This window comes from Pristis pectinata, chromosome 6 (assembly GCF_009764475.1).
Source record: "Pristis pectinata isolate sPriPec2 chromosome 6, sPriPec2.1.pri, whole genome shotgun sequence".
NCBI classification, from domain to species: domain Eukaryota; kingdom Metazoa; phylum Chordata; class Chondrichthyes; order Rhinopristiformes; family Pristidae; genus Pristis; species Pristis pectinata.
The window spans coordinates 1,146,218-1,169,590 of record NC_067410.1 but is presented as its reverse complement, the minus strand read 5'-3'; the positions used below and the strand labels follow the sequence as shown (position 1 = coordinate 1,169,590).

Below are 23,373 nucleotides of genomic sequence, written 5' to 3'. Positions count from 1 at the left end.
GCAGAGGGATGGTGGACATTTCCAATCGAGACCCTGCATCATCACATCCCTCTGCTTCCATGGATGCTGCTCGACCTGCTGAGTTCCTCCACAGTTTGATTTTGCTTCAAGTAACAGAGTCTTGGAGTTGAAGATCTGTGTAGGCTCCACCCAGCCTTTGGAAAACCCATCCGGTTCACTCAGGGAAGGGAATGTGCCCATTGACACCCAGGCCGTGTTTGCATAGTAGGAGGCCATTGAGCCCATCGGGTCTGCTGGCTCTCAGAGCATTCCCGTTGGTCCCATTCCACACATGTTCTCCTGCCACCTGTTCTGCCACCACATTCCCAGCGACTCCCCCCAAATTCTACCCCTCACATACAACACAACTTACAGCAGCCAATTAACCCACCAACCTGCACGTCTTTGGGATGTGGGAGGAAACCGGAGCACCCGGGGGAAACCCATGGTCACAGGAAGACATGCAAACTCCACACAGACAGCGCCGGAGGTTGGGATCGAACCTGGGTCACTGGAGCTGAGAGGCAGCAGCACTACCCGCCGGCCTGGCCCTTGTGTGACTCCAGACCCACCAATGTCGAGCCTGCATCGTGACGGCCCCCCACCGTACCCCTGGAGATCAGGGGGTGGAGGGGTGACGACTGAAGCTTGGAGGGTCCTGAGGGGTCTCGACGGGTGGGTGGTGGAGAGGACGTTTCGCCTTGTGGGACAATCCGGGGTCAGCGATGAGCTGGCAATTCTCTTCTGAAATCCTGGGCCTTTGGAGCTCTCTCCCTCCTGCAGGAGCTGTGGAAGCAAGCCTGTGATCGAAGGCAGAGGGAGCCGGATTCTGGATTGGCGAAGGGAGAGAAGTGGCTGGGGGTGGTGGGCAGGATGGGGAGCTGAGGGTACGGTCAGGTTCCCACAGTGGCAGCACTGGCCTGAGGGCCCGAGTGGTCTCTTGCTCTGTGGATTGGCGTGACGAGGGTTAATCCCGTTGCTGCCGGTGACGCCTGTGATGCGCCAGTGGGTGTGGGATGTGAACTCCTGTTGTTCTTGCTTCCAGCATGCCAGTGCGATCCGCAGGGCTCCCTGAGCTCGGAGTGCCAACACCACGGTGGGCAGTGTCGCTGCAAGCCCAACGTGATCGGTCGCCGTTGCCAGCAGTGCGCTCCTGGGACCTTTGGCTTCAGCCCAGCAGGCTGCAGGGGTAAGGATGGGCCGAAGGGCCGTCTCTGGGTCACTGAGGCTGGAGCAGGGGGTCTGGTCTGGAGTCCCGCGGTTCATTGGCCAGGATGTTGGGATTGAAATGTCTTCCTGGGACGGGCTGGGAGATCCATGGGAAGGGGAACAAACAACGAGAGGGGTAGGTGAGGGGGACAGGTTGAAAGGGGGCCTGAGGGGCAACTGTTTCCCACAGAGGGGGGTGGGTGTGTGGAACGAGCTGCCAGAGGGGGTAGAGGGATACGGGAGAGACGTGGACAAATGGGGCTCGTTCGGTGGGGACCAGTGATGAGTTGGGCTGAAGGGCCTGTTAACCATGCTGTATGCCTCTGTAACCCTGGATTAATGGGATTGGGATACAGTCCCAGATTTTGGCGTCCGGTTTTCCTGGGAGAAGGTGGGAGACCCCTTGGGTCAAAGGGTTTGGGCTTCGGAACAGGATTTTGGGGTTGAAGGGTTTTCTTGGGAGAGGCTGGGAGATCTGAGAGTTCAAGGCCGCTGACCTGGCTCCTGTACACTGTTATTGGTGAGGAGAGGGGAGGGAAGGCTGTGTGAGGGGAGGTGAGGGCTGTGTGAGGGGAGGGGAGGTGAGATGAGGGGAGCAAGGGCTGTGTGGGGGAGGGGAGGTTACAGGAGGTGAGGGGAGGTAAAGTGAGGGCTGTGTGAGGGTAGGGGAGGTGACGGGGGTGAGGGCCACGTGAGGGGGGTGAGGGCTGTGTGTGGGGGGGATTCACTCTATATTTGCCATGACAACATCTCTCCCCACCACCCCCCCCTACAGCCTGCAGCTGTCGACCAGAGGGATCCCTCTCGGCGTTCTGTGAGCCGGTGAGCGGACAGTGCCCGTGCCGGGCCGGAGCCTTCGGCACCCAGTGCAGCCACTGCCAGCCGGGTCACTGGGGCTTCCCCCACTGCCGGCCCTGCCAGTGCAACGGGCACAGCGACCAGTGCGAGCAGCAGACCGGGGCCTGTCTCAACTGCCGCAGCCACACCGCCGGCACCCACTGCGAGCGGTAGGTGCAGCCCCTCCCCTCGGACAGCTTCACCCTCCCATTCCAGGCGACCACCCCATGTCCCCCCATGTTCCCCCCGTGTACCCCTCCCAGTCCCCCCCTCCCCCGGTGTTCCCCCGTGTACCGTGTCCCCCCTCCCCCATGTACCCTCCCCTGTGTCCCCCCTCCCCCGTGTTCCCCCATGTACCCCTCCCCGTGTCCTCCCCTCCCCCCGTGTTCCCCTGTTCCCCTCCCCCCATGTTCCCCCCTCACCCCCATGTTCCCCTCCCCCAAGTACCCCTGCCCTGTCTTCCCCTTTCTACCCGCTGACCCCCCCCCGACCAGCTGACCCCACCCTGAACCACTGACCCCACCCTGACCCACCCCGACCTGCTGACCCCACCCTGACCCCAGCCCGACCCGCTGACCCCAGCCGGACCCGTCCCCAGTGCCGACTCCGGGAATGGTAATGCAGATGCTGTGTCCTGTCTCTTGCTCTAGGTGTACCGATGGTTACTATGGGAACCCAGTGCTGGGCTCCGGAGGGCAGTGCCGACCTTGTCCGTGTCCAGGAGCGCCCGGCAGCGGCCTGAACTTCGCCAGCTCCTGTCACCAGGACAGCAGGACAAGGCAGGTGCTATGTAACTGCAAGCCAGGATACACAGGTGGGATACAGCAGGACACTGTGTGAGGGTCAGTGTGTGTGTGGGACCTGTCCCCCAGTGAGGGTCAGTGTGTGTGGGACCCATCCCCCAGTGAGGGTCAGTGTGTGTGGGACCTGTCCCCCCAGTGAGGGTCAGTGTGTGTGTGTGGGACCCATCCTCCAGTGAGGGTCAGTGTGTGTGGGACCCGTCCCCCAGTGAGGGTCGGTGTGTGTGTGTGGGGCCCATCCCCCAGTGAGGGTCAGTGTGTGTGGGACCCGTCCCCCAGTGAGGGTCGGTGTGTGTGTGTGGGGCCCATCCCCCAGTGAGGGTCAGTGTGTGTGGGACCCGTCCCCCAGTGAGGGTCGGTGTGTGTGTGGGGCCCATCCCCCAGTGAGGGTCAGTGTGTGTGGGACCCGTCCCCCAGTGAGGAATCAGTTTTCCAATAGGTATCTCGAGTTGCAGATTAAATGTGTATAGTGTGCTGATCTGTGAATCCTTCTCTGAACCCTTGCCCCTCGCCTGTCTCCCGACGCACTTTGTCCATGTAATTTTCTTGCACCTTTTCCAGGGAAGATTAGCCGTACCAGCGCAGGGCACCGTAAGTAATTGTTCCTGACGCGCTGCATGCAAATCCTTGTTTGTGTGGCCCCCTCTTGGCCCATGTCATGGGCACTAACACCAGGGTCGTCTGTTCTTGGTTCTGTGAGGAACAAGGAACCTGTGGACAAAAGAATTTCCTTCTCCCCACTCGTTCACAAGCTCGGAGTTCCCAGTGCTTCACAGCAAGGAATCCAGCAGGGTTCACTGTAACTGCACAGATAACTGTGGCCCCTCAACGTGAATCTCCTCATGATGTTTTGCTGGGTTTGGAAACTCCATTCTCGTTCACGAGCTCAGTCTGAGGGAGCAGACAGAGCCTCAGGTTAATGTCTCCTCCGACAGACGTTGCGGCACTGGCTGGGTTGCCTGCTGCCTCTGAGGAGGGCCTGAGTCTGTAACCCTGGCTCAGGCTAGAGTGCTGCCCACTCCCTCCTGGTGGGTGAGCAGCTTCTGAAGCCCACCAGCCCCCACATACCCAGCAGCCATGGTGGGAACTCGGCACCAGGACCATGTGAGGGGTGGACACCCATAGGGTGTCCTGCAGTATCCTGACACAGGGTTTTGACCTGAAATGTCGACAGTTCCTTTCCTCCCACAGATGCTGCTCGACCCACTGAGTTCCTCCAGCAGATTGTTTGTTGCTGTGGACACAATGTTGGCTTGACAAAACTAAATATTAAATCTTTCACTGATCATTTCCCTGTGGAATTGGCCAACCTAACTGTTGTACTTTATGAGAAAAAGCATAACAAGAGATTCACTAATTGAAACAATTAATTAAAAAGTTTTGGAAATGAACCTACTGAGCCTCGGCTGTGTAAACTAGCTGGTCAGCTTGTGGCGTGCTCTTTTCACAGGCATTCACAGGTTAATCTCAGCCGAGCTGCAGCCAAGCTCGGAGCCACAGCGCTCTCAGTGCATCTCCTGAAGTGATGAGGTCTTGCTCAATGGTGGAAGAAGCAAAACACTTCAGTCCCATATTAAACGTGAACTTGTTCCCCACAGTACTTGAGACAGAAGCTTTCTCATGGTGATCACTGTGCTTTTCTCTCTCCTGGAGTTGGTTCCCAGAAGGAAAACCCTTTATTCTTTTGACATCCAAAAGTCTATCTCTGTAGGTCTTAGATATATCCAGCGTCCGAGCCTCCACAGCTCTCTTGGGTTGAGAATTCCAAGGATTCACCACAGAGGGTGAAGAAATGTCTTCTTATCTCTGTCCTGTATGGCCGAGCCCTTTTGAGACTGTAAGCCCCAATTTTAGACACCCAGCCAAGGGAAACATCTCCTCCACATCTACCCTGTCAAGCCTCAGAATAATTTTGTACATTTCAATGAGTTGCATCTCATCCTTTTAAACTGAGGCCAGATCCAGTGGCTTCACCTCTCCTCGTCAGACTGACCAGGAACCCATCCGGTGAAGTTGTGCTGCACTCCCCCTGTCCTTCCGTGGGCATGGAGGGAGTTGGAAGCTTGGTGTCCCGGATCATGAACTACTCCATTGCCAACTAGAACTGTCAGTTTATAAATGTTGTCCCATGTGTACCTGCCCCAAGTTGACCAGGGAGTGTCAGGTTTCAACAGCCTACTGGTATTTGCCCAGGTCAGGACCAATTACTTTTGACACAAGGGCAGGAAGGAAAAGGAACCATGTTGGGGTGGGTACCTGCAGTCCCTCCAAACCCCCAGAAATAATTCACTGAAAACTTGTAAGAACAATAAACTACTGTGACGGTAGTCAACCCCGTTATTTTGTTGACAGGTTCCCGATGTGGGGAGTGTGCACCCGGTTACTACGGAAACCCCTTGTCACCAGGCGGCAGGTGTGTACCCTGCCAGTGTCACGGCAACATTGACGTCAGCGACCCCCAGTCGTGTGACCGGGAGACGGGCCGGTGCATGAGGTGCCTGTACAACACCGAGGGGTGGCACTGTGAGCGCTGCAGGCTCGGCTACCATGGCAATGCCCTGCAACGGAGCTGCAGAAGTAAGTATGTCCTGAAACGTGATTGGCTGAAGGAGAGTTATCGCAGTAATTGGGAACAAGCTGCCTCGAAGGCCGGTGAAATCCGTCCCAGGCCTCGGGACCTGATCAAACCCTGGTGGGTTCAGGTGGGGTACAGAGGGAAGCTGATCACTTTCAGGGTGGTTCAGGGACTGGGATCTGGAGCAGCACTGGGATCTGGAGCAGCACTGGGCACTGGAGCAGCACTGGGCACTGGAGCAGCACTGGGCACTGGAGCAACACTGGGCACTGGAGCATCACTGGGCTGTGGGGAAAATGCAGGGGAATGGGACTGATGGGATTGGGTGATGAGGAGCTGCCATGGACTCGATGGAGTGAACAGCCACCCAGTGGGCAGTAATGGTGCACGGACACTATACTAGGTATTGGATTAGCAGTTGAAGGGCACGTAGAATGGTACAGCAGGGAAACAGGCCCTTCGGCCCAACTCAACCATGCTGACCGTGATACCCATCTACGCCGGTCCCATTTGCCTACATTAGCCTGGTATCCCTCTACACCTTTCCTATCCATGAACCACCTCCTCTGGCAGCTCGTTCCACACACCCACCACCCTCTGTGTGGAAAACTAACCCCTCAGGTTTCCTTTAAATCTCTCCCCTCTCACCTTAATCCTCTGCCCTCCAGCTTTAAGATATCTTTATTAGTCACATGTACATCGAAACACACAGTGAAATGCATCTTCTGCGTAGAGTGTTCTGGGGACAGCCCGCAAGTGTCGCCACGCTTCCGGCGCCAACATAGCACGCCCACAACTTCCTAACCCGTACGTCTTTGGAATGTGGGAGGAAACCGGAGCACCCAGAGGAAACCCACGCAGACACGGAGAATGTACAAACTCCTTACAGACAGCGGCCGGAATTGAACCCGGGTCTTGGCGCTGTAATAGTGTTACGCTAACCGCTACACTACAAGATCCTGACTGTCTACCTTATCTATGCCTGTTATAATTTTATAAATCTCTATGGTTATCCTTCAGCCTCTGACATTCCAGTGAGAATAAACCTGATCTCTCCTTACAACCACCGCCCTCCATCCCAGTCAACACCCTGCTCTGCACTCTCTCTGTTGCTGCCACGTCCTTCCCGCAGTGTGGTGACCACGGATATACACAACACTCCAAGTGCAGTCCAACCAATACCTTGTACAGCTGTAACATGACATCCAGACTTTTGCACTCAGTGCTTTGGCCTAAGATGGCAAACATGCCGAATGCCACCTTCACTATCCTATCCATGTGTGTCACCATCTTCAGCAAGCTATGCACCCCAAGTCCCTCTGTACATGGTCCCTGCCATTTACTGTACATGTCGTACCAGAATTTGTCTTCCCAAAGTGCATCACCTCACACTGGTATGGATTAAATTCTATCGGCCACCGCTCCACCCAACTTGCTAGCTGATCTATGTCCTGCTGTATCCTCAGGCAAACTTCACTATCAACCACTCCACCAATTTTCGTGTCACCTCCAAACATACCTCTTAGACCACCTACATTCTCATCCAACTCATTTATATATTCAGCAAAGGTCCCAGCACGGATCCCTGCAGTTCACCGCTGGTCACAGACTCCCAGTCAGAGGAACACCCCTCCGCCACCCTCGGACCCCTATCACCCAGCTAATTCTGGACCCAGTTTGCCAACACACCTTGGACCCCTTGTGCCTTAACCTGGACCAGCCTACCATGTGGGACCTTGTCCAAAGCCTTGCTGAAGTCCAGGACTACCACGTCTACTGCCCTGCCCTCATCAATTTCCATAGTTACCTCCTCAAAAAATTCAATCATATTTGTGAGACGTGATCTCCCCTGCACAAAGCCATGCTGACTTTCAGTCCCTGACTTTCCAAGTGAACATAAATCATATCCCTTCGAATATTTTCCAGTAATTTCCCTACCACTGACGTGAGGGTCACCAGCCTGTAGTTTCCAGGCTTATCCCCACTGCCCTTTGAACAAGGAGACAACATTAGCTCCCCTCCAGTCTTCTGGTACTTCGCCCATGGCTAACGAAGATGCCAAAATCTCCATCGGAGCCCCAGTAACCTCCTCCCTTGCTTCTCTTACCATCCTCGGATAAATCCCGTCCAGCCCTGGAGATTTATCCACAATGTGTGCCGATATCTCTAACATTTCCTCCTTTCCGACACCGACACACTCCAGAACTTCAGTGTACCCCTCCCCTAACTCTGCACCGTCCACACACTTCTCCCTGGTGACCACCGATGAGAAGTATTCATAAGGGTCCTGCTCTCATCCCCTGGTTCCACACAGACCCTGTTGGTCCCTGATGGGGCCTACACTTTCCCTAGCTACCCTCTTGCTTCTGATGTACCAATAAAAGGCTTTGGGATTCTTCTTATCGTACTTGCGAAGGCCATTACATGTCCACTTTTTGCCCTTCTAATCTCTGGAATTCTCTCCCACCGCCTCAGAGAGAGAGCGGGGAAATGCCTGAGTCCATGCCGGCCATCAACCACCCATTCACACCAATCCCACACTCAACCCATTGTTTATTCTCCCCACATTCTCATCAACATCCTCAGATTCCAACACTCACCTGGTTTTCAATATTTAACTCCCATTGGTGGAGGAGACAGAGGATTGGACCAATCATTGGCTGAGTCCCAGCCATTGGCTTCCCTGTGACCGGTTCCCACCTGGTGATCCCAGTGGGTTGGGTTGGAGGTCTCGGTCGAGTGCTCAGGTTGGGTCTCTGTCACACCACACACAGGGCGCTGTGCTTGGCTCTAACGGGATAATTATTCCTTCATTCCATTACTCTTACTGACTCCCGTCTCTGTTTCTTGACACAGAGTGTATGTGCAATCACCTGGGCACTGCCCGTAACCAGTGCCCGTCCAGGGAAGAGTGTGAGTGTGATCGGAACACCGGGCAGTGCCCTTGTCTGCCCAACGTCATTGGACAGAACTGCGACCATTGCGCTCCCAACTACTGGAACCTCGACAGCGGCTCGGGCTGTGTGCCCTGCAGATGTGCCGGCGCCAACTCTTTCTCTTCCACTTGTAACGAGGTGAGACACAGTGTCAGCTGGGCATTACTCCCTGCCCACGCCCATCCTGCCTGCCCAGGGATTGTTCTAGATGCAATGGTCCATTCCCTGACAAACACTGCAGGACGGTCACTGAGACACTGGCCGCAGCTTCAACCCCCAATCCAGGGTCTTTACCGTGTGACCAAGGGCTTCGCACTGGGCAGTGCTGCGCTGAGGCCAGCTATGGTCCTGTGTTCGACCCGCGCTGTGAAGCCAGCTGTGGTCCTGTGTACGACCTGCACTGTGAAGCCAGCTGCCATGAAGGAGTCTCTGTGAGTTTGGGAGCTCCGGCAGGCTGTATGAGATACTCCGAGAGGGTCTCCTTCAGATGAGCTGAGGTCTGACAACAGCATCTCTCTCTCCACAGGTCGGCGGTCAGTGCCAGTGTCGCCCTGGGTTTGGAGGCCAGACTTGCACAGATTGCCAGGAGGATTACTGGGGTGATCCCAACGTGCAGTGTCGAGGTGAGAGGGGAACGGGTACTGTCCACCTGGGCTTCACTCCTCTGTTTTCACACGACGGAGGGAGTGCTGTGAGATTGGAGACACCAAGCTTCACAGTAGGGGTCAAACTGATGTGAATGTAAATAATCTTTCAGTGTCTGTGATGGGACAGTGTGGAGGGAGCTTCACCCTGTGTCTGACCCTGGGAGTGTGTGATGGGACGGTGTGGAGGGAGCTTCACTCTGTGTCTGACCCTGGGAGTGTGTGATGGGACTGTGTGGAAGGAGCTTCACCCTGTGTCTGACCCCGGGAGTGTGTGTTGGGACGGTGTGGAGGGAGTCTCACCCTGTGTCTGACCCCGGGAGTGTGTGTTGGGACGGTGTGGAGGGAGCTTCACCCTGTGTCTGACCCCAGGAGTGTGTGATGGGACGGTGTGGAGGGAGCTTCACCCTGTGTCTGACCCCGGGAGTGTGTGTTGGGACGGTGTGGAGGGAGCTTCACCCTGTGTCTGACCCCGGGAGTGTGTGATGGGACGGTGTGGAGAGAGCTTCACTCTCTGTCTGACCTGGGCTGTCCCTTTCCTGGGGGGTGTGGTACTGATGCTGACCTCCCAGAATGGAGAGTTCCAGTCAGCAACATCAAGCACAGCAATTCAGATAAAAATTAATCATTTCTGACTCTCAGTTTAGCACAAAGGGGAATATCTCGGAGGCACTTTATCCACGAGCTGATCAGACAAACATTTAGTGTTGGTCCCTACCATGACCGAACACAAAACATTTGGGGACAAGTTCTTTCTTGGCCCCACCTTGGCACTGGACACACACGGACGTTGCTTCAGTGGGAGTGCGCAGCGTTCTGGCACCTCAGACCCGTGAGACTCTGCTACCTCTGGGAGGACAGGTATGTCCCCTCAGCCTCCTGGCCATGGAGTCACTGTGACCGCACTGTTGCAGGATACTCCGCACGGAGTGATGGCAAATCCGAACCCGGAGAGTTGGGAACGTCCGCCTGGTGCATCAAGCCTCACCACCTCCCCCTCCCTCTGCCTCGAGGAGAGTCCCACCCCACCACGTTCCACTCCTCAGAGTCCTATAGCACGGAAATAGGCCCTTCGGCCCAACTGGTCCATGCTGACCAGGATGTCCCATTTGCCCACGTTTGACCCATCTCCCTCTGGACCTTCGCTCGTTCATTTTCTTCCTTCCTATCTGTCAGTGTGTGACTGTGACCAGCGGGGAATACAGAGCAGCCAGTGTGACCGTGCCAGCGGGCACTGTGTGTGCCGCCAGGGAGTGTCCGGGGTGCGTTGTGACAAGTGTGCCCGGGGCTTCTCAGGGCAGTTCCCGGACTGCCACCCATGCCACCAGTGTTTCGGGGATTGGGACCGCGTTGTGCAGGACCTGGCAGTGCAGACCAGACTCCTGGTGGAGAGAGCGGGTGAGATCCAACTCTCCGGGGTCGCTGGCCTGTATGAGAAGAACTTCCGGGACCTGGAGGACAAGCTGCTGCAGGCCCAGAGGATCGTCAACGCCCGCAACACAACTGCAGTGGCCGTGGCAGAGCTGATGAACCTGATAAACGACCTCCGGTGAGTGGTTCAGTCCCCAGACCCTGTGAGCAGAACGTCCCTCACCCTCCCGCTGCAGTTACAAGCAGAGTCACATGGTCATACAGCACAGTATCTGGCCCTTCAGCCCATCATCCGTGCTGACCAAGATGCCCTTCCACACTCACCTTATTTCCCCGCATTTCCCCCCATCCCTCTAAACCTTTCCATCCAAGTAGCTGTCCAAGTGTTGTAACTGTACCCACCTCTACCCCTTCCTCTGGCAGCTCGTTCCACACACCCACCACCCTCTGGGTGAAAAACCTGCCCCTGAGGTCCCCTTTAAACCTTTCCCCTCTCACCCTAAACCTGTGCCCTCTAGACCCCGGGGAAAAGTGACCATCTACCTCAAAATTTTATAAACCTCTATAAGCTCACCCCTCAGCCGGTCCTGGGACACCGATCACCCCCAGTACACCGATCACCCCCAGTACACTGGTCCCGGGACACCGATCGCCCCCGGTGCACTGGTCCCGGGACAGTGATTGCCCCCGGTACACCGGTCCCGGGACAGCGTTCGCCCCCAGTATGCTGGTCCCAGGACAGTGATCGCCCCCGGTACACCGGTCCCAGGACAGTGATTGCCCCCGGTACACCGGTCCCAGGACAGCGTTCGCCCCCAGTATGCTGGTCCCAGGACAGTGATCGCCCCTGGTACACCGGTCCCAGGACAGTGATTGCCCCCGGTACACCGGTCCCGGGATAGTGATCGCCCCCGGTATGTCAGTCCCGGGATGCCGACTGCCCCCGGTTCGCTGGTCCCGGGACAGTGATCGCCCCCAGTACACTGCATTTAAGTTTCAATTTAATAATCTCTTGTGTAGCTCCCGATAGAAAACCTGAAAGTCCAACTGCAGACGTGAACTGGTTCGCACCGATTCATTGTGCTTCTCACAAGTACTTCCCTCCTGATTTGTCAAACATAACTGCCTTCTCAAAAATTCATGTCGAGTCTGCCCAGTTCTATAAATATTCTCCATGTGTCCTGTAACCACTTCCTTAAGGATAGACGTCAGCATTTCCCTGCTGCTGGTGTGAGCCCGATAGATCTGTGCTTTCCTCTGTCTCCCTCCCTCCCTCTCCAAAATGGTGAGTGAGTGGGGAGCGGGATTAAACTGGGTGGATTATTAACATGAGGGGGGAGTGGGATTAGACCGGGTGGGATGTTAAATGTGGGAGTGAGTGAGAAACCCAACCTTTGCTGGTGTGATATCCAGAGGCAAACATCAATACTTCTCTGCAGGGACAAGATCTCTGGGACCACAGACACCCTGAATGGGCTCGAAGATGTTCTCACTGCTGTTCAGAACCAGAACAGTGGTGCCAGTGTGGAGCTGAGTAACCTGGAGCGTGAAGTTCGTGCTCTCAACCTTTCTGCCAAGGACCTGGCCCGGCAGCTTGACGTCCTGAAGCACTCCAACTTCCTGGGTACGTGTGTCCGTCTCACCGTCCTGTCCCGGGTACCTGTGTGTCCGTCTCACCGTCCCGTCCCGGGTACGTGTGTGTCCCCGTCTCACCGTCCCATCCCGGGTACATGTGTCCCCGTCTCACCGTCCTATCCCGGGTACATGCGTGTCCCCGTCTCACCGTCCTGTCGCGGGTACATGTGTGTCCGTCTCACCGTCCTGTCCCGGGTACCTGTGTGTCCGTCTCACCGTCCCGTCCCGGGTACGTGTGTGTCCCCGTCTCACCGTCCCATCCCGGGTACATGTGTCCCCGTCTCACCGTCCTATCCCGGGTACATGCGTGTCCCCGTCTCACCGTCCTGTCGCGGGTACATGTGTGTCCGTCTCACCGTCCCGTCCTGGGCATGTGCGTGTCCGTCTCACCGTCCCGTCCTGGGTACGTGCGTGTCCATCTCACCGTCCTGTCCCGGGTACGTGTGTCCGTCTCACCGTCCCGTCCCGGGTACGTGCGTGTCCGTCTCACCGTCCCGTCCCGGGTTCGTGCGTGTCCCCGTCTCACCGTCCCGTCCCGGGTACGTGCGTGTCCCCGTCTCACCGTCCCATCCCAGGTACGCGTGTCTGTCTCATCGTCCGGCTGGACCTGCTCAATGTGTCGGCAACATGTTGACACGTGGCCAGACTGGATGGTGTGGCGGCAAACCAGAGGGGGTTCAGCCTTGTCTGAGAAATGACCTGATCTGCGTAGTAAACTGTTGGAAGGAGTGTAGGGTGGTTACGGAGAAAGTATTGTGTGTATTCTGGGTTCCCGCCCAAGGGAGGGGACACAGTTTAAAACTGTGTTCCCGCCCAAGGGAGGGGACACAGTTTAAAACTGACATTTAACCTTTCAGGAGGGAAATCAGAATATTCTTTGTCCAGGGTAGTAGAAATCTGGACGTCAGAACTCAACGCAGTGTTTTGGTCCTGATTTTTTGCCACTAAACCCCAGTGACCGGGTTCCCATTTTGACGCCGTGGCCTGTTCCCCCAAATGATTTGTGTCGCCGTATCTCTTTGCTCCTCCACACTGGTTAATCTGGTGTTGACGTGGTTGACCTGAGGTGACGTGGCTTCCCCTCACCAGGTGCTTACGACAGTATTCACAACTCTTACCATCAGTCGTGGCAGGCGGAGAGGAGGGTAAATGGCTCCACCGTGACCATCCCCAGTATCGTCAGCGAGTCGTCAGGCACCCGCCGCAGGACAGAGCTGTTGATGAGGGCCAAGAAGGATGACTTCAACCGGAAGAATGCCGCCAACAGACGGGCTCTCAATGACCTGACTGCCAAAGTGCAGACCCTCAACCTGAAGAACATCAATGAAAAGGTTGGTGGTGACTTGCTCCCTCAGTAATCCAGAGCTGCTGCAAGACTGTGGTGTGGCACTTAACATTTTCTCTGTTGCACGTTGTTCCTGAATTATTCCGGTGTTGGATGGTAGACAATAATCACACATCTGCAGATGCTGAAACTCTGGTTCTGGTCGCCTCACTATAGGAAGGATGTGGAAGCTTTAGAGAGGGTGCAGAGGAGAGTTGACAGAATGCTGCCTGGATTGGAGAGCATGTCTAATGAGGATAGGTTGAGTGAGCTGGGGCTTTTCTCTTTGGAGCGAAGGGGGATGAGAGGAGACCTGATAGAGGTGAACAAGATGATAAGAGGCATAGATCGAGTGGACAGTCAGAGACTTTTTCCCAGGGCGACAATGGCTAACACGAGGGGACATAATTTTAAGGTGATTGGAGGGAAGTGCAGGGGGGGATGTCAGAGGTAAGTTTTTTTACACAGAGTGGTGGGTGCGTGGAACACACTGCCAGGGGTGCTGGTAGAGGCAGATACATTAGGGACATTTAAGAGACTCTTAGATAAACACATGGATGATAGAAAAATGGAGGGGTATGTGGGAGGGAAGGGTTAGATTTATCTTAGAGTAGGTTAAAATGTCGGCACAACATCGTGGGCCGAAGGGCCTGTGCTGAGCTGTTATATTCTATGTTTTAAAGTTCAAAAGTTCCTTCTGCCAGATGTGGGCATTGCTGGGAAGTTTGCTGCATACTGCCCATCCCAATTTGTCTCTGAGAAGGTGACGATGAGCTGAAATCTTGGGGTTAGACAGGTTAGAACGCTATTCTTTGGAGTTTAAGATCTGTGCCTCTGAAAGGTCTTCCTTCCTGATCAGTTGCCCTGGTCCACCCCACTTCCACCCCACCAGGCTCCACATTCAGCAGAGAAACACCCCTCCACCACTACCCTTGGCCTCCTATCACCAAGCCAATTTTTGGATCGTTTGCTAACAAGCCTCGGGTCCCATGTGCCTTAACCTTCTGGACCAGTCTACCATGTGGAACTTTGTCAAAGCCTTACCAAAGTCCATGTAAACCACGTCCACCACTCTGCCTCCATCAATTTTCTTTGTAATTCCTCAAAACACTGAATCAGATTTTTGAGACATAACCTGCACATGTTCTCACACAGTGACCAGACGACCTTGTTCACAGCACATCCCCATGGTCACCCCGGTTTTACCCTGTTAGAGACACCTTCCTCCCCCACCCTCCCTGCAGCTTAACGACCTTTTCCCTCCATCCTGGCTCTGACGAAGGGTCTTCAACCTAAAACATTACCTCTGCTTCTCTTGCCACAGATGTGGCCTGACCTGCTGAGCATTTCCAGCATCTTCTGTTTTTATATTAAGTTATATCCTCAGGGGGGTTAACAGGGTAGATGTTGAGATGCTCCCTCTAGTGGGAGAGTCACAAACAAGGGGACATGAGCACAAAATAAGGGGCTGGTCATTTAAAACTGAGGTGTGCAGAAATTTCTTCTCTCAGAAGGGAATCTTTGGAATTCTCTGCCCCCCAGGGTGGTGGGGGCCGGATCATTGGATATATTGAAGGTGAAGGCAGATAAATATTTGATAGAGACACAGGAGACAGCAGATGCTGGAACCTGGAAGAACTCGGCGGGTATGAAAAGCATCACCACAACCACTATCGACACAGCAGATAAATAGAGGAATTGAGGGCAATGGAGAACTGGCACCAGAGAGGAGTTGAACCATAGAACCATAGAACAGTACAGCACAATACAGGCCCTTCAGCCCACAATGTTGTGCCGACCCTTAAACCACACCTAAGACTATCTAACCCCTTCCTCCCACATATTCCCCTATTTTAAATTCCTCTATATGCTTATCTAACAATCTCTTGAACTTGTCCAACATATTAGCCTCCACCACGACCCCAGGCAGCGCATTCCACGCACCAACCACTCTCTGGGTGAAAAACCTCCCTCTGATATCTCCCTTGAACGTCCCACCCATTACTTTAAAGCTATGCCCTCTTGTATTGAGCATTGGTGCCCTGGGAAAGAGGCGCTGGCTGTCCACTCTATCTATTCCTCTTAGTATTTTGTACACCTCTATCATGTCTCCCCTCATCCTCCTCCTCTCCAATGAGAACAGCCCTAGCTCCTTTAGTCTTTCCTCATAATCCATACTCTCTAATCCAGGCAGCATCCTGGTAAATCTCCTCTGCACCCTTTGCAATGCTTCCACATCCTTCCTATAATGAGGCAACCAGAACTGGACACAGTACTCTAAGTGTGGTCTAACCAGAGTTTTGTAAAGCTGCATCATCACCTCGCGGCTCTTAAACTCAATCCCACAATTTATGAAAGCTAACATCCCATAAGCTTTCTTAACTACCCTATCCACCTGTGAGGCAACTTTCAGGGATCTGTGGATATGAACCCCCAGATTCCTCTGCTCCTCTACACTGCCCAGAATCCTGCCATTAACTTTGTACTCTGCCTTGGAGTTTGTCCTTCCAAAGTGTACCACCTCACACTTCTCTGGATTGAACTCCATCTGCCACTTGTCAGCCCAGCTCTGCATCCTATCAATATCCCTCTGCAAGCTTCTACAGCCCTCCACACTATCCACAACACCACCAACCTTTGAGTCATCTGCAAACTTGCTAACCCAGCCTTCCACCCCCTCATCCAAGTCATTAATAAATATCACAAAAAGTAGAGGTCCCAGAACTGATCCCTGTGGGACACCACTAGTCACAGCCCTCCAATCCGAATGCACTCCCTCCACCACAACCCTCTGTTTTCTACAGGCAAGCCAATTCTGAATCCACACGGCCAAGCCTCCCAGGATTCCATGCCCTCTGACCTTCTGAAGAAGCCTACCATGTGGAACCTTGTCAAACACCTTACTAAAATCCATGTAGACCACATCCACTGCACTACCCTCATCAATCTGTCTGGTCACCTCCTCAAAGAACCCTATCAGGCTTGTGAGGCAAAATCTTCCCTTCACAAATCCATGCTGGCTGTCCCTAATCAGTCCATGATTCTCTAAATGCCCATAGATCCTATCTCTTAGAATCCTTTCTAACAGCTAACCCACCACAGACGTAAGGCTCACCGGTCTGTAATCCCCTGGACTATCCCTACTACCTTTTTTGAATAAGGGGACAACATTTGCCACCCTCCAATCCTCCGGTATCATCCCCGTGGACAACGAGGACTCAAAGATCCTAACCGATGGTTCAGCAATCTCCTCCCTCGCCTCGCGGAGCAGCCTGGAGAATATTCCATCAGGCCCCGGAGACTTATCTGTCCTAATATTTTCTAACAGCTCCAACACATCCTCTCTCTTGATATCTACATGCTCCAGAACGTTACCCTTACCAACACTGTCCTCAGCGTCATCAAGGCCCCTCTCCTTGGTGAATACTGAAGAGAAGTATTCATTGAGGACCTTACCCACTTCCACAGCTTCCAGGCACATCTTCCCACCTTTGTCTCTAATCGGGCAGCATAGATCAGCCACGAGCTTATTGAATGGTGGGGCAGATTGAGGGGGCGAGTGGCCTACTCCTGCTCCAATTTTGCTGTGTCCTTGTTGGTTGAGGTGAAGGTGGGCTGTCAGGGGTGCTGAAGAAACGGCCGATGGGTGGGTGGCTGTGGGGCACCGGGAGGTGACGGTCACCCACTGCCATCACCCTCCCGGCAGTGGGAGGGGCTTGGAGAAGTTGCCACTCTCTCTCTCCACCATGGCACACTTCATGTGTTCCAAGAGGCAAGTATACAGATGGGGGGCAGATGTGTTGGGGGTATGTAGAGGAGAAACAGCTCTGAGTTTGATTAATTGTTACGGGGTACACAAGGTCGCCTGATCTGACTCAGGACATGTAACGTCGTCTAAAACCCCGCAGGTACTGGAAACCTGAAACAAACAGGAAATGCTGGAAAGACTCAGCAGGCCAGGCAGCGTCTGCGGAGAGAGAAACACAAAGTTAGTTTTTCAGATCAATGGCTCTTCATTAGAATTTCAATTCTCAGATGAAGATTTCTGCAGTCAGTGTCCTCGGCGGTGGGTAAGTGCCTGTTGAACATGATGACGTGGTACTTGGTAATGACGTTACTGGTTGTTGCATTACAGGTGTGTGGTGCTCCTGGAGATCTGCCTTGTCTGGACAGCCCGTGTGGGGGTGCTGGTTGCTACGAAGATGACGGCACCAGGCGCTGCGGCGGTCTCAACTGCTATGGTGCAGTGGCAGTAGCGGACACTTCCCTTGGTCGAGCTCAACATTCAGAACAGGAGATTCAGAAAGCAATGAACGAGGTGGAGGAGCTGTTCCAGAAGGTGAGCTCACAGACGTATGAATCAAGAGCAGGAGCTCGTCACTTGGCCCTTCAAGCCTGCTCTACCATTTAATAATGTCACAGCTACTCCAGTTGTAACCTCAGCACTGGTGGCCCCGGTAACCTTTCATGCCCTCGTTTATCAAGAATCTATCTACCTCTGACTTCAAACGGTTCAGAGCTCTTGCTCCCACTGCCTTTGGCAGAAGGGAGTTAAAACAACATAGAACATAGAACATTACAGCACAGTACAGGCCCTTCGGTCCACAATGTTGTGCCGACATTTTATCCTGCTCTAAGATCTATCTAACCCTTCCCTCCCACATAGCCCTCCATTTCTCTCTCATTCATGTGTCTATCTAAGAGTCTCTTAAATGTCCCTAATGTATCTGCCCCCACAACTTCTGCAGGCAGGGTGTTCCACGCACCCAAATGATGACAAATGATGGTCCAAAGACTCCCGAGAAAATGTCGCATCTTCTGTCTTAAATCAGCAACCCCTGAGCTTGAACAGTGACCCCTAGTTCTATATTGTCCTGCCTGAGGAACCATCCTCTCCATACCCACTCCATCAACACCCCTCAGGATCTTTATCAATCAAGTCCCCTCTTGCTCTCCCAGCAGCTAAAAGGTCCAACCTTTCCTAGTGAGACAAATTGCCTATCTCTAGCAAACCTTCTCTGAACTGCTTTCAATGCATTAACATCCTTAAATAAGAGAACAATACAGTTTACAGTACTCCAGATGTGATCTCACCACTGCCCTGTGTAATGGAAGAATAACTTCCCTACTTTTGTATTGAATTCCCCTTTCAGTAAGTGATAACATTCTATTTGCTTTCTTAATTACCTGCTCAACCTGCAGACAAGCCTTTTGCGAATCATGCACTGGAACACCCTCTGCACCTCAGATTTCATCCATCTCCCACCATTTAGATACCAAGCTACACTTTTCTTTCATGCCCAAATGGACAGTTTCACGTTTTCCCACATCATACTCCATTTCCAGGTGCGGCAGAGATCTGTTCTCAAATAGAGGCCTTTCTGTTCCAGGACATCTGTAATAGAACACAGGCCCTTCAGCCCACCCTGTCTGTGCGACCATGTTGCCAATCCAAACTAATCCCATCGGTCTGCACATGGTCTCTATCCCTCCATTCCCTCCTGTTCACCATTGTATCTGCTTCCACCACACCCCCCCCCCCCCCCCCCCCCGGCAGCACGTTACAAGTACCTGCCACTCTCCGTGTGAAAAAAATAGCTTGTAAATCTCCTTTCATCTTTTCCCCCTCTCACTTTAAAGCTATGTTGTTATGTCCTCTAGTATTTGACATTTCCACCCTGGGAAAAAGACTCTACCTACCTACATTATCTATGCCTCATAATTTTATAAACTTCCATCAGATCCCCCCCTCAGCCTCCAACACTCCAGAGAAAACAACACAAGTCTGTCCAACCTCTCCTTATAGCTCATACACTAATCCAGGCAACATCCTGGTGAATCTCCTCTGCACCCTCTCCAGGGCACTCACATGCTTCCCATAGGGAATGGAGTTGTACACAATATTCCAGCTGATGCCTAACAACTGTTTTGTAAAGATATACCAAGATCTTCCTGCTCTTATATTTTGTGCCCCAGCTAATGAAAACAAGTATCCCATACGCCACCTTCACCACCTTGTCTACTTGTGCTGCCTCCTTCAGGGATCCTTGGACTTGTACACAGAGGTCCATCTGTTTCTCAATACTCCTGAGGGCTTTACCATTCCTGCTGTACGTCCTGGCCTTATTAAACCCCCAAAAATAGTTCTTCAAAGAACACCAGCACATTGGACAAACATGATTTCCCTTTCACAGTGAGAGAAAATCACAGGTGCTTCAGATATTTCGAGATAACTCGAAGCTTCCTCTGAGGGAGTGCACCTTCTCGGGGCACGGTGATTCAAATGTCCAAGAAAGCACTGATGGCGTCGAAGCTGTTTTTTTCTCTCAATCTTTTTTGAAGCAGACTTTAAATATGTTTTTTCAATTGTGTAGAAGAATATGGTCTGTTGATTATTTTGTATTTACAGGGGAAGAGATCCTTTTCTATTGCCTGCATTGTTAGGATATAAAATGGGTCATGTGATGATGAATTTATTCGTCCTCAGACCTGCATCCAGTCTGTGTGGGCGCTGAGCATGTTGACAAACGTCACGTGTCCTGCTAGCAAGGGAATCAACCTGTCTTTCATCTTCCCCCACCACCCTGTGTGGAGTTTGCACGTTCTCCCTGTGACTGTGTGGGTTTCCCCTGTCCTACCACATCCCAAGTGTGTGCAGATGGGGAGGTTAATTGCTTGCTATAAATTGCTTCCGGTGTGTAGGTGGGTGGTTGAAGCTGGGGACAGTTGATGGGAATATGGGGAGAATGAAAAGTAGGGTTAATGCAGGATTGGTGCAAATGGGTGGTTGATGGTTGGCATGGACTCGATTGGCCGAAGGGCAGGTTTCCGTGCTGTATGATTGTATGAACAGCGGGTTTCATTGTTGGTTTATTCACTTGCAGTGTGGCACCGTGGGCAGGTTGTCTCCTTGCCTGTAGCATTCCCTGATCTTGTACTTGCAGGTTGCTCTGGCTAAGGTGAAAGCAAACGAAGCAAAGCAGAAAGCTCAGGGGACCCTGGACAAAGCAAACAATGCCAGGGAACGGATGAATCGCTCGAACAAAGAGCTGCGTGACCTCATCGATCAAATCCGAGACTTCCTCACACGTAAGGACAGTGCATTCAAGGGTCAAAGTTATAAGCTGTCACTTGCAGGCGCTGAGGTGGATTTATACCAATGCTTGGTGCTGTAGGGAGCCACACTGTTTATAGAGACAGCTGAATGATCACTAATGGTAACTGTTACCTGGTCTGTGATCCCAGTACCCACCCTACAACCCATAGCTGATTCACACACTCAGAATGAAAAACTGCAGAGAGTTGTGGGCACAGCTCAGCACAACACAGAAACCAGCCTCCCCTGCATGGACGCTGTCTACACTTCTCGCTGCCTCCGTAAAGCAGCCAACATAATCAAAGACCTCACCCAACCCAAATATTTTCTCCCCTCTCCCATTCAAGATACAAAAGCCTGAAAGCACGTACCACCAGGCTCAAGGACAACTTCTATCCTGCTGTTGTAAGACTATTGAACAGTTCCCTAGTACGATAAGATGGACTCTTGACCTCACAATCTATCTCATTATGACCTTGCACCTTATTGTCTGCCTGCACTGCACTTTCTCTGTAACTGTAACACTTTATTCTGCATTGTTTTCCCTTGTACTACCTCAATACACTGTGTAATACAATGTGTAATGAATTGATCTGTACGATCGGTTTGCAAGACAAGTTTTTCACTGTACCTCGGTACAAGTGACAATAATAAACCAATTGCAATTCCAATTGTTCATAAATTCGGACTTACTGCCAGCTGCCTCTGTAGTAAGACCATAAAATGCCTTGTTCTGTGTTTTTTTTTTAAACCCATCTCCATAGAGGAGGGTGCAGATCCCGACAGCATCGAGAAGGTGGCCAGCCAAGTCCTCGAGCTCTCAATCCCTGCCTCCCCTCAGCAGATTCGCCACCTCGCAGAGGAGATCAAAGACAAGGTCAACAGTTTGTCCAATGTGGATGACATCTTGGATCAGACAGCTGATGATGTGAGAAGAGCAGGTCAACTCCTTCAGGATGCAAGAAGGGCATGGTAGGTCCACAGCGGAATGCTCTCCAGTCCCTGCCGTTCATCCATCAGTGTTGGTGAAACTGGGAAAACCAACGTCTAATTCCTGTTTCTTTAATGACCTTTCCTCCAACATATGATCGGGATGGGGACACCGACTCGTCATTGCACAGGCTGGTGAATGATAAGTAACACTGGTGCCAAGTAAGTGACAGAGTATAACCAGCTACCCTTAACGTTCAATGCCAGGAACTGTCTCCGGCGCAGAGTATAACCAGCCACCCTTAACGTTCAATGCCAGGAACTGTCTCCGGCGCAGAGTATAACCAGCCACCCTTAACGTTCAATGCCAGGAACTGTCTCCGGCGCAGAGTATAACCAGCCACCCTTAACGTTCAATGCCAGGAACTGTCTCCGGCGCAGAGTATAACCAGCCACCCTTAACGTTCAATGCCAGGAACTGTCTCCGGCGCAGAGTATAACCAGCCACCCTTAACGTTCAATGCCAGGAACTGTCTCCGGCGCAGAGTATAACCAGCCACCCTTAACGTTCAATGCCAGGAACTGTCTCCGGCGCAGAGTATAACCAGCCACCCTTAACGTTCAATGCCAGGAACTGTCTCCGGCGCAGAGTATAACCAGCCACCCTTAACGTTCAATGCCAGGAACTGTCTCCGGCGCAGAGTATAACCAGCCACCCTTAACGTTCAATGCCAGGAACTGTCTCCGGCGCAGAGTATAACCAGCCACCCTTAACGTTCAATGCCAGGAACTGTCTCCGGCGCAGAGTATAACCAGCCACACTTAACGTTCAATGCCAGGAACTGTCTCCGGCGCAGAGTATAACCAGCCACCCTTAACGTTCAATGCCAGGAACTGTCTCCGGCGCAGAGTATAACCAGCTACCCTTAACGTTCAATGCCAGGAAATGTCTCCGGCGCAGAATATAACCAGCTACCCTTAACGTTCAATGCCAGGAACTGTCTCCGGCGCAGAGTATAACCAGCTACCCTTAACGTTCAATGCCAGGAACTGTCTCTGGCGCAGAGTATAACCAGCTACCCTTAATGTTCAATGCCAGGAAATGTACCGGCGCAGAATATAACCAGCTACCCTTAACGTTCAATGCCAGGAAACTGTCTCCGGCGCAGAGTATAACCAGCTACCCTTAACGTTCAATGCCAGGAACTGTCTCCGGCGCAGAGTATAACCAGCTACCCTTAACGTTCAATGCCAGGAACTGTCTCCGGCGCAGAGTATAACCAGCTACCCTTAACGTTCAATGCCAGGAACTGTCTCCGGCGCAGAGTATAACCAGCTACCCTTAACGTTCAATGCCAGGAACTGTCTCCGGCGCAGAGTATAACCAGCTACCCTTAACGTTCAATGCCAGGAACTGTCTCCGGCGCAGAGTATAACCAGCTACCCTTAACGTTCAATGCCAGGAACTGTCTCCGGCGCAGAGTATAACCAGCTGCCCTTAACGTTCAATGCCAGGAAATGTACCGGCGCAGAATATAACCAGCTACCCTTAACGTTCAATGCCAGGAACTGTCTCCGGCGCAGAGTATGACCAGCTACCCTTAATGTTCAATGCCAGGAACTGTCTCCGGCGCAGAGTATAACCGGCTACCCTTAACGTTCAATGCCATTATTATCTTCATTGAATCCCACCGAATCAATGTCTTGGGAATCACCGTTGACCAGCCACAAAAGTACTGTGGTGAATGTCTCACATGGCACCCCAAAGCCTTGCTACCACTTTCAAGCACAAGTTTGGAACGGGTCAGAATCTTCACAGTTTGCCTGTGTGAGCACAGCATGGGAGTATGGGAGAGATATATGCAGTCCACCTACATAGTTGGCATTCCCTACAACTGCACAGAGGTCAGACAGTCCAGCTCTCCCTCTCACAGGTGGAGTTGACTAGGAGTTTTGCTGGGTGGTTCCCAGCCACTCCCGTGCGATGAGGGGGAATCAGTGGAAGATCGTACCAGA

The 23,373-nt window shown here is 52.8% G+C and overlaps 1 protein-coding gene across 1 annotated transcript in view; it reads left to right on the top strand.

Moving 5' to 3' along the window:
* Positions 1-23,373, top strand: part of lamb2 (laminin, beta 2 (laminin S)) — an 89,284-nt gene that overhangs the window by 59,638 nt on the left and 6,273 nt on the right. The window contains 12 exon segments of the mRNA XM_052018129.1: positions 1,046-1,189; positions 1,985-2,216; positions 2,697-2,860; positions 5,199-5,423; positions 8,278-8,495; positions 8,884-8,980; positions 10,178-10,550; positions 11,812-11,996; positions 13,097-13,338; positions 17,467-17,670; positions 20,276-20,420; positions 21,192-21,399. Coding sequence (XP_051874089.1) covers positions 1,046-1,189; positions 1,985-2,216; positions 2,697-2,860; positions 5,199-5,423; positions 8,278-8,495; positions 8,884-8,980; positions 10,178-10,550; positions 11,812-11,996; positions 13,097-13,338; positions 17,467-17,670; positions 20,276-20,420; positions 21,192-21,399 — 2,437 coding nt within the window.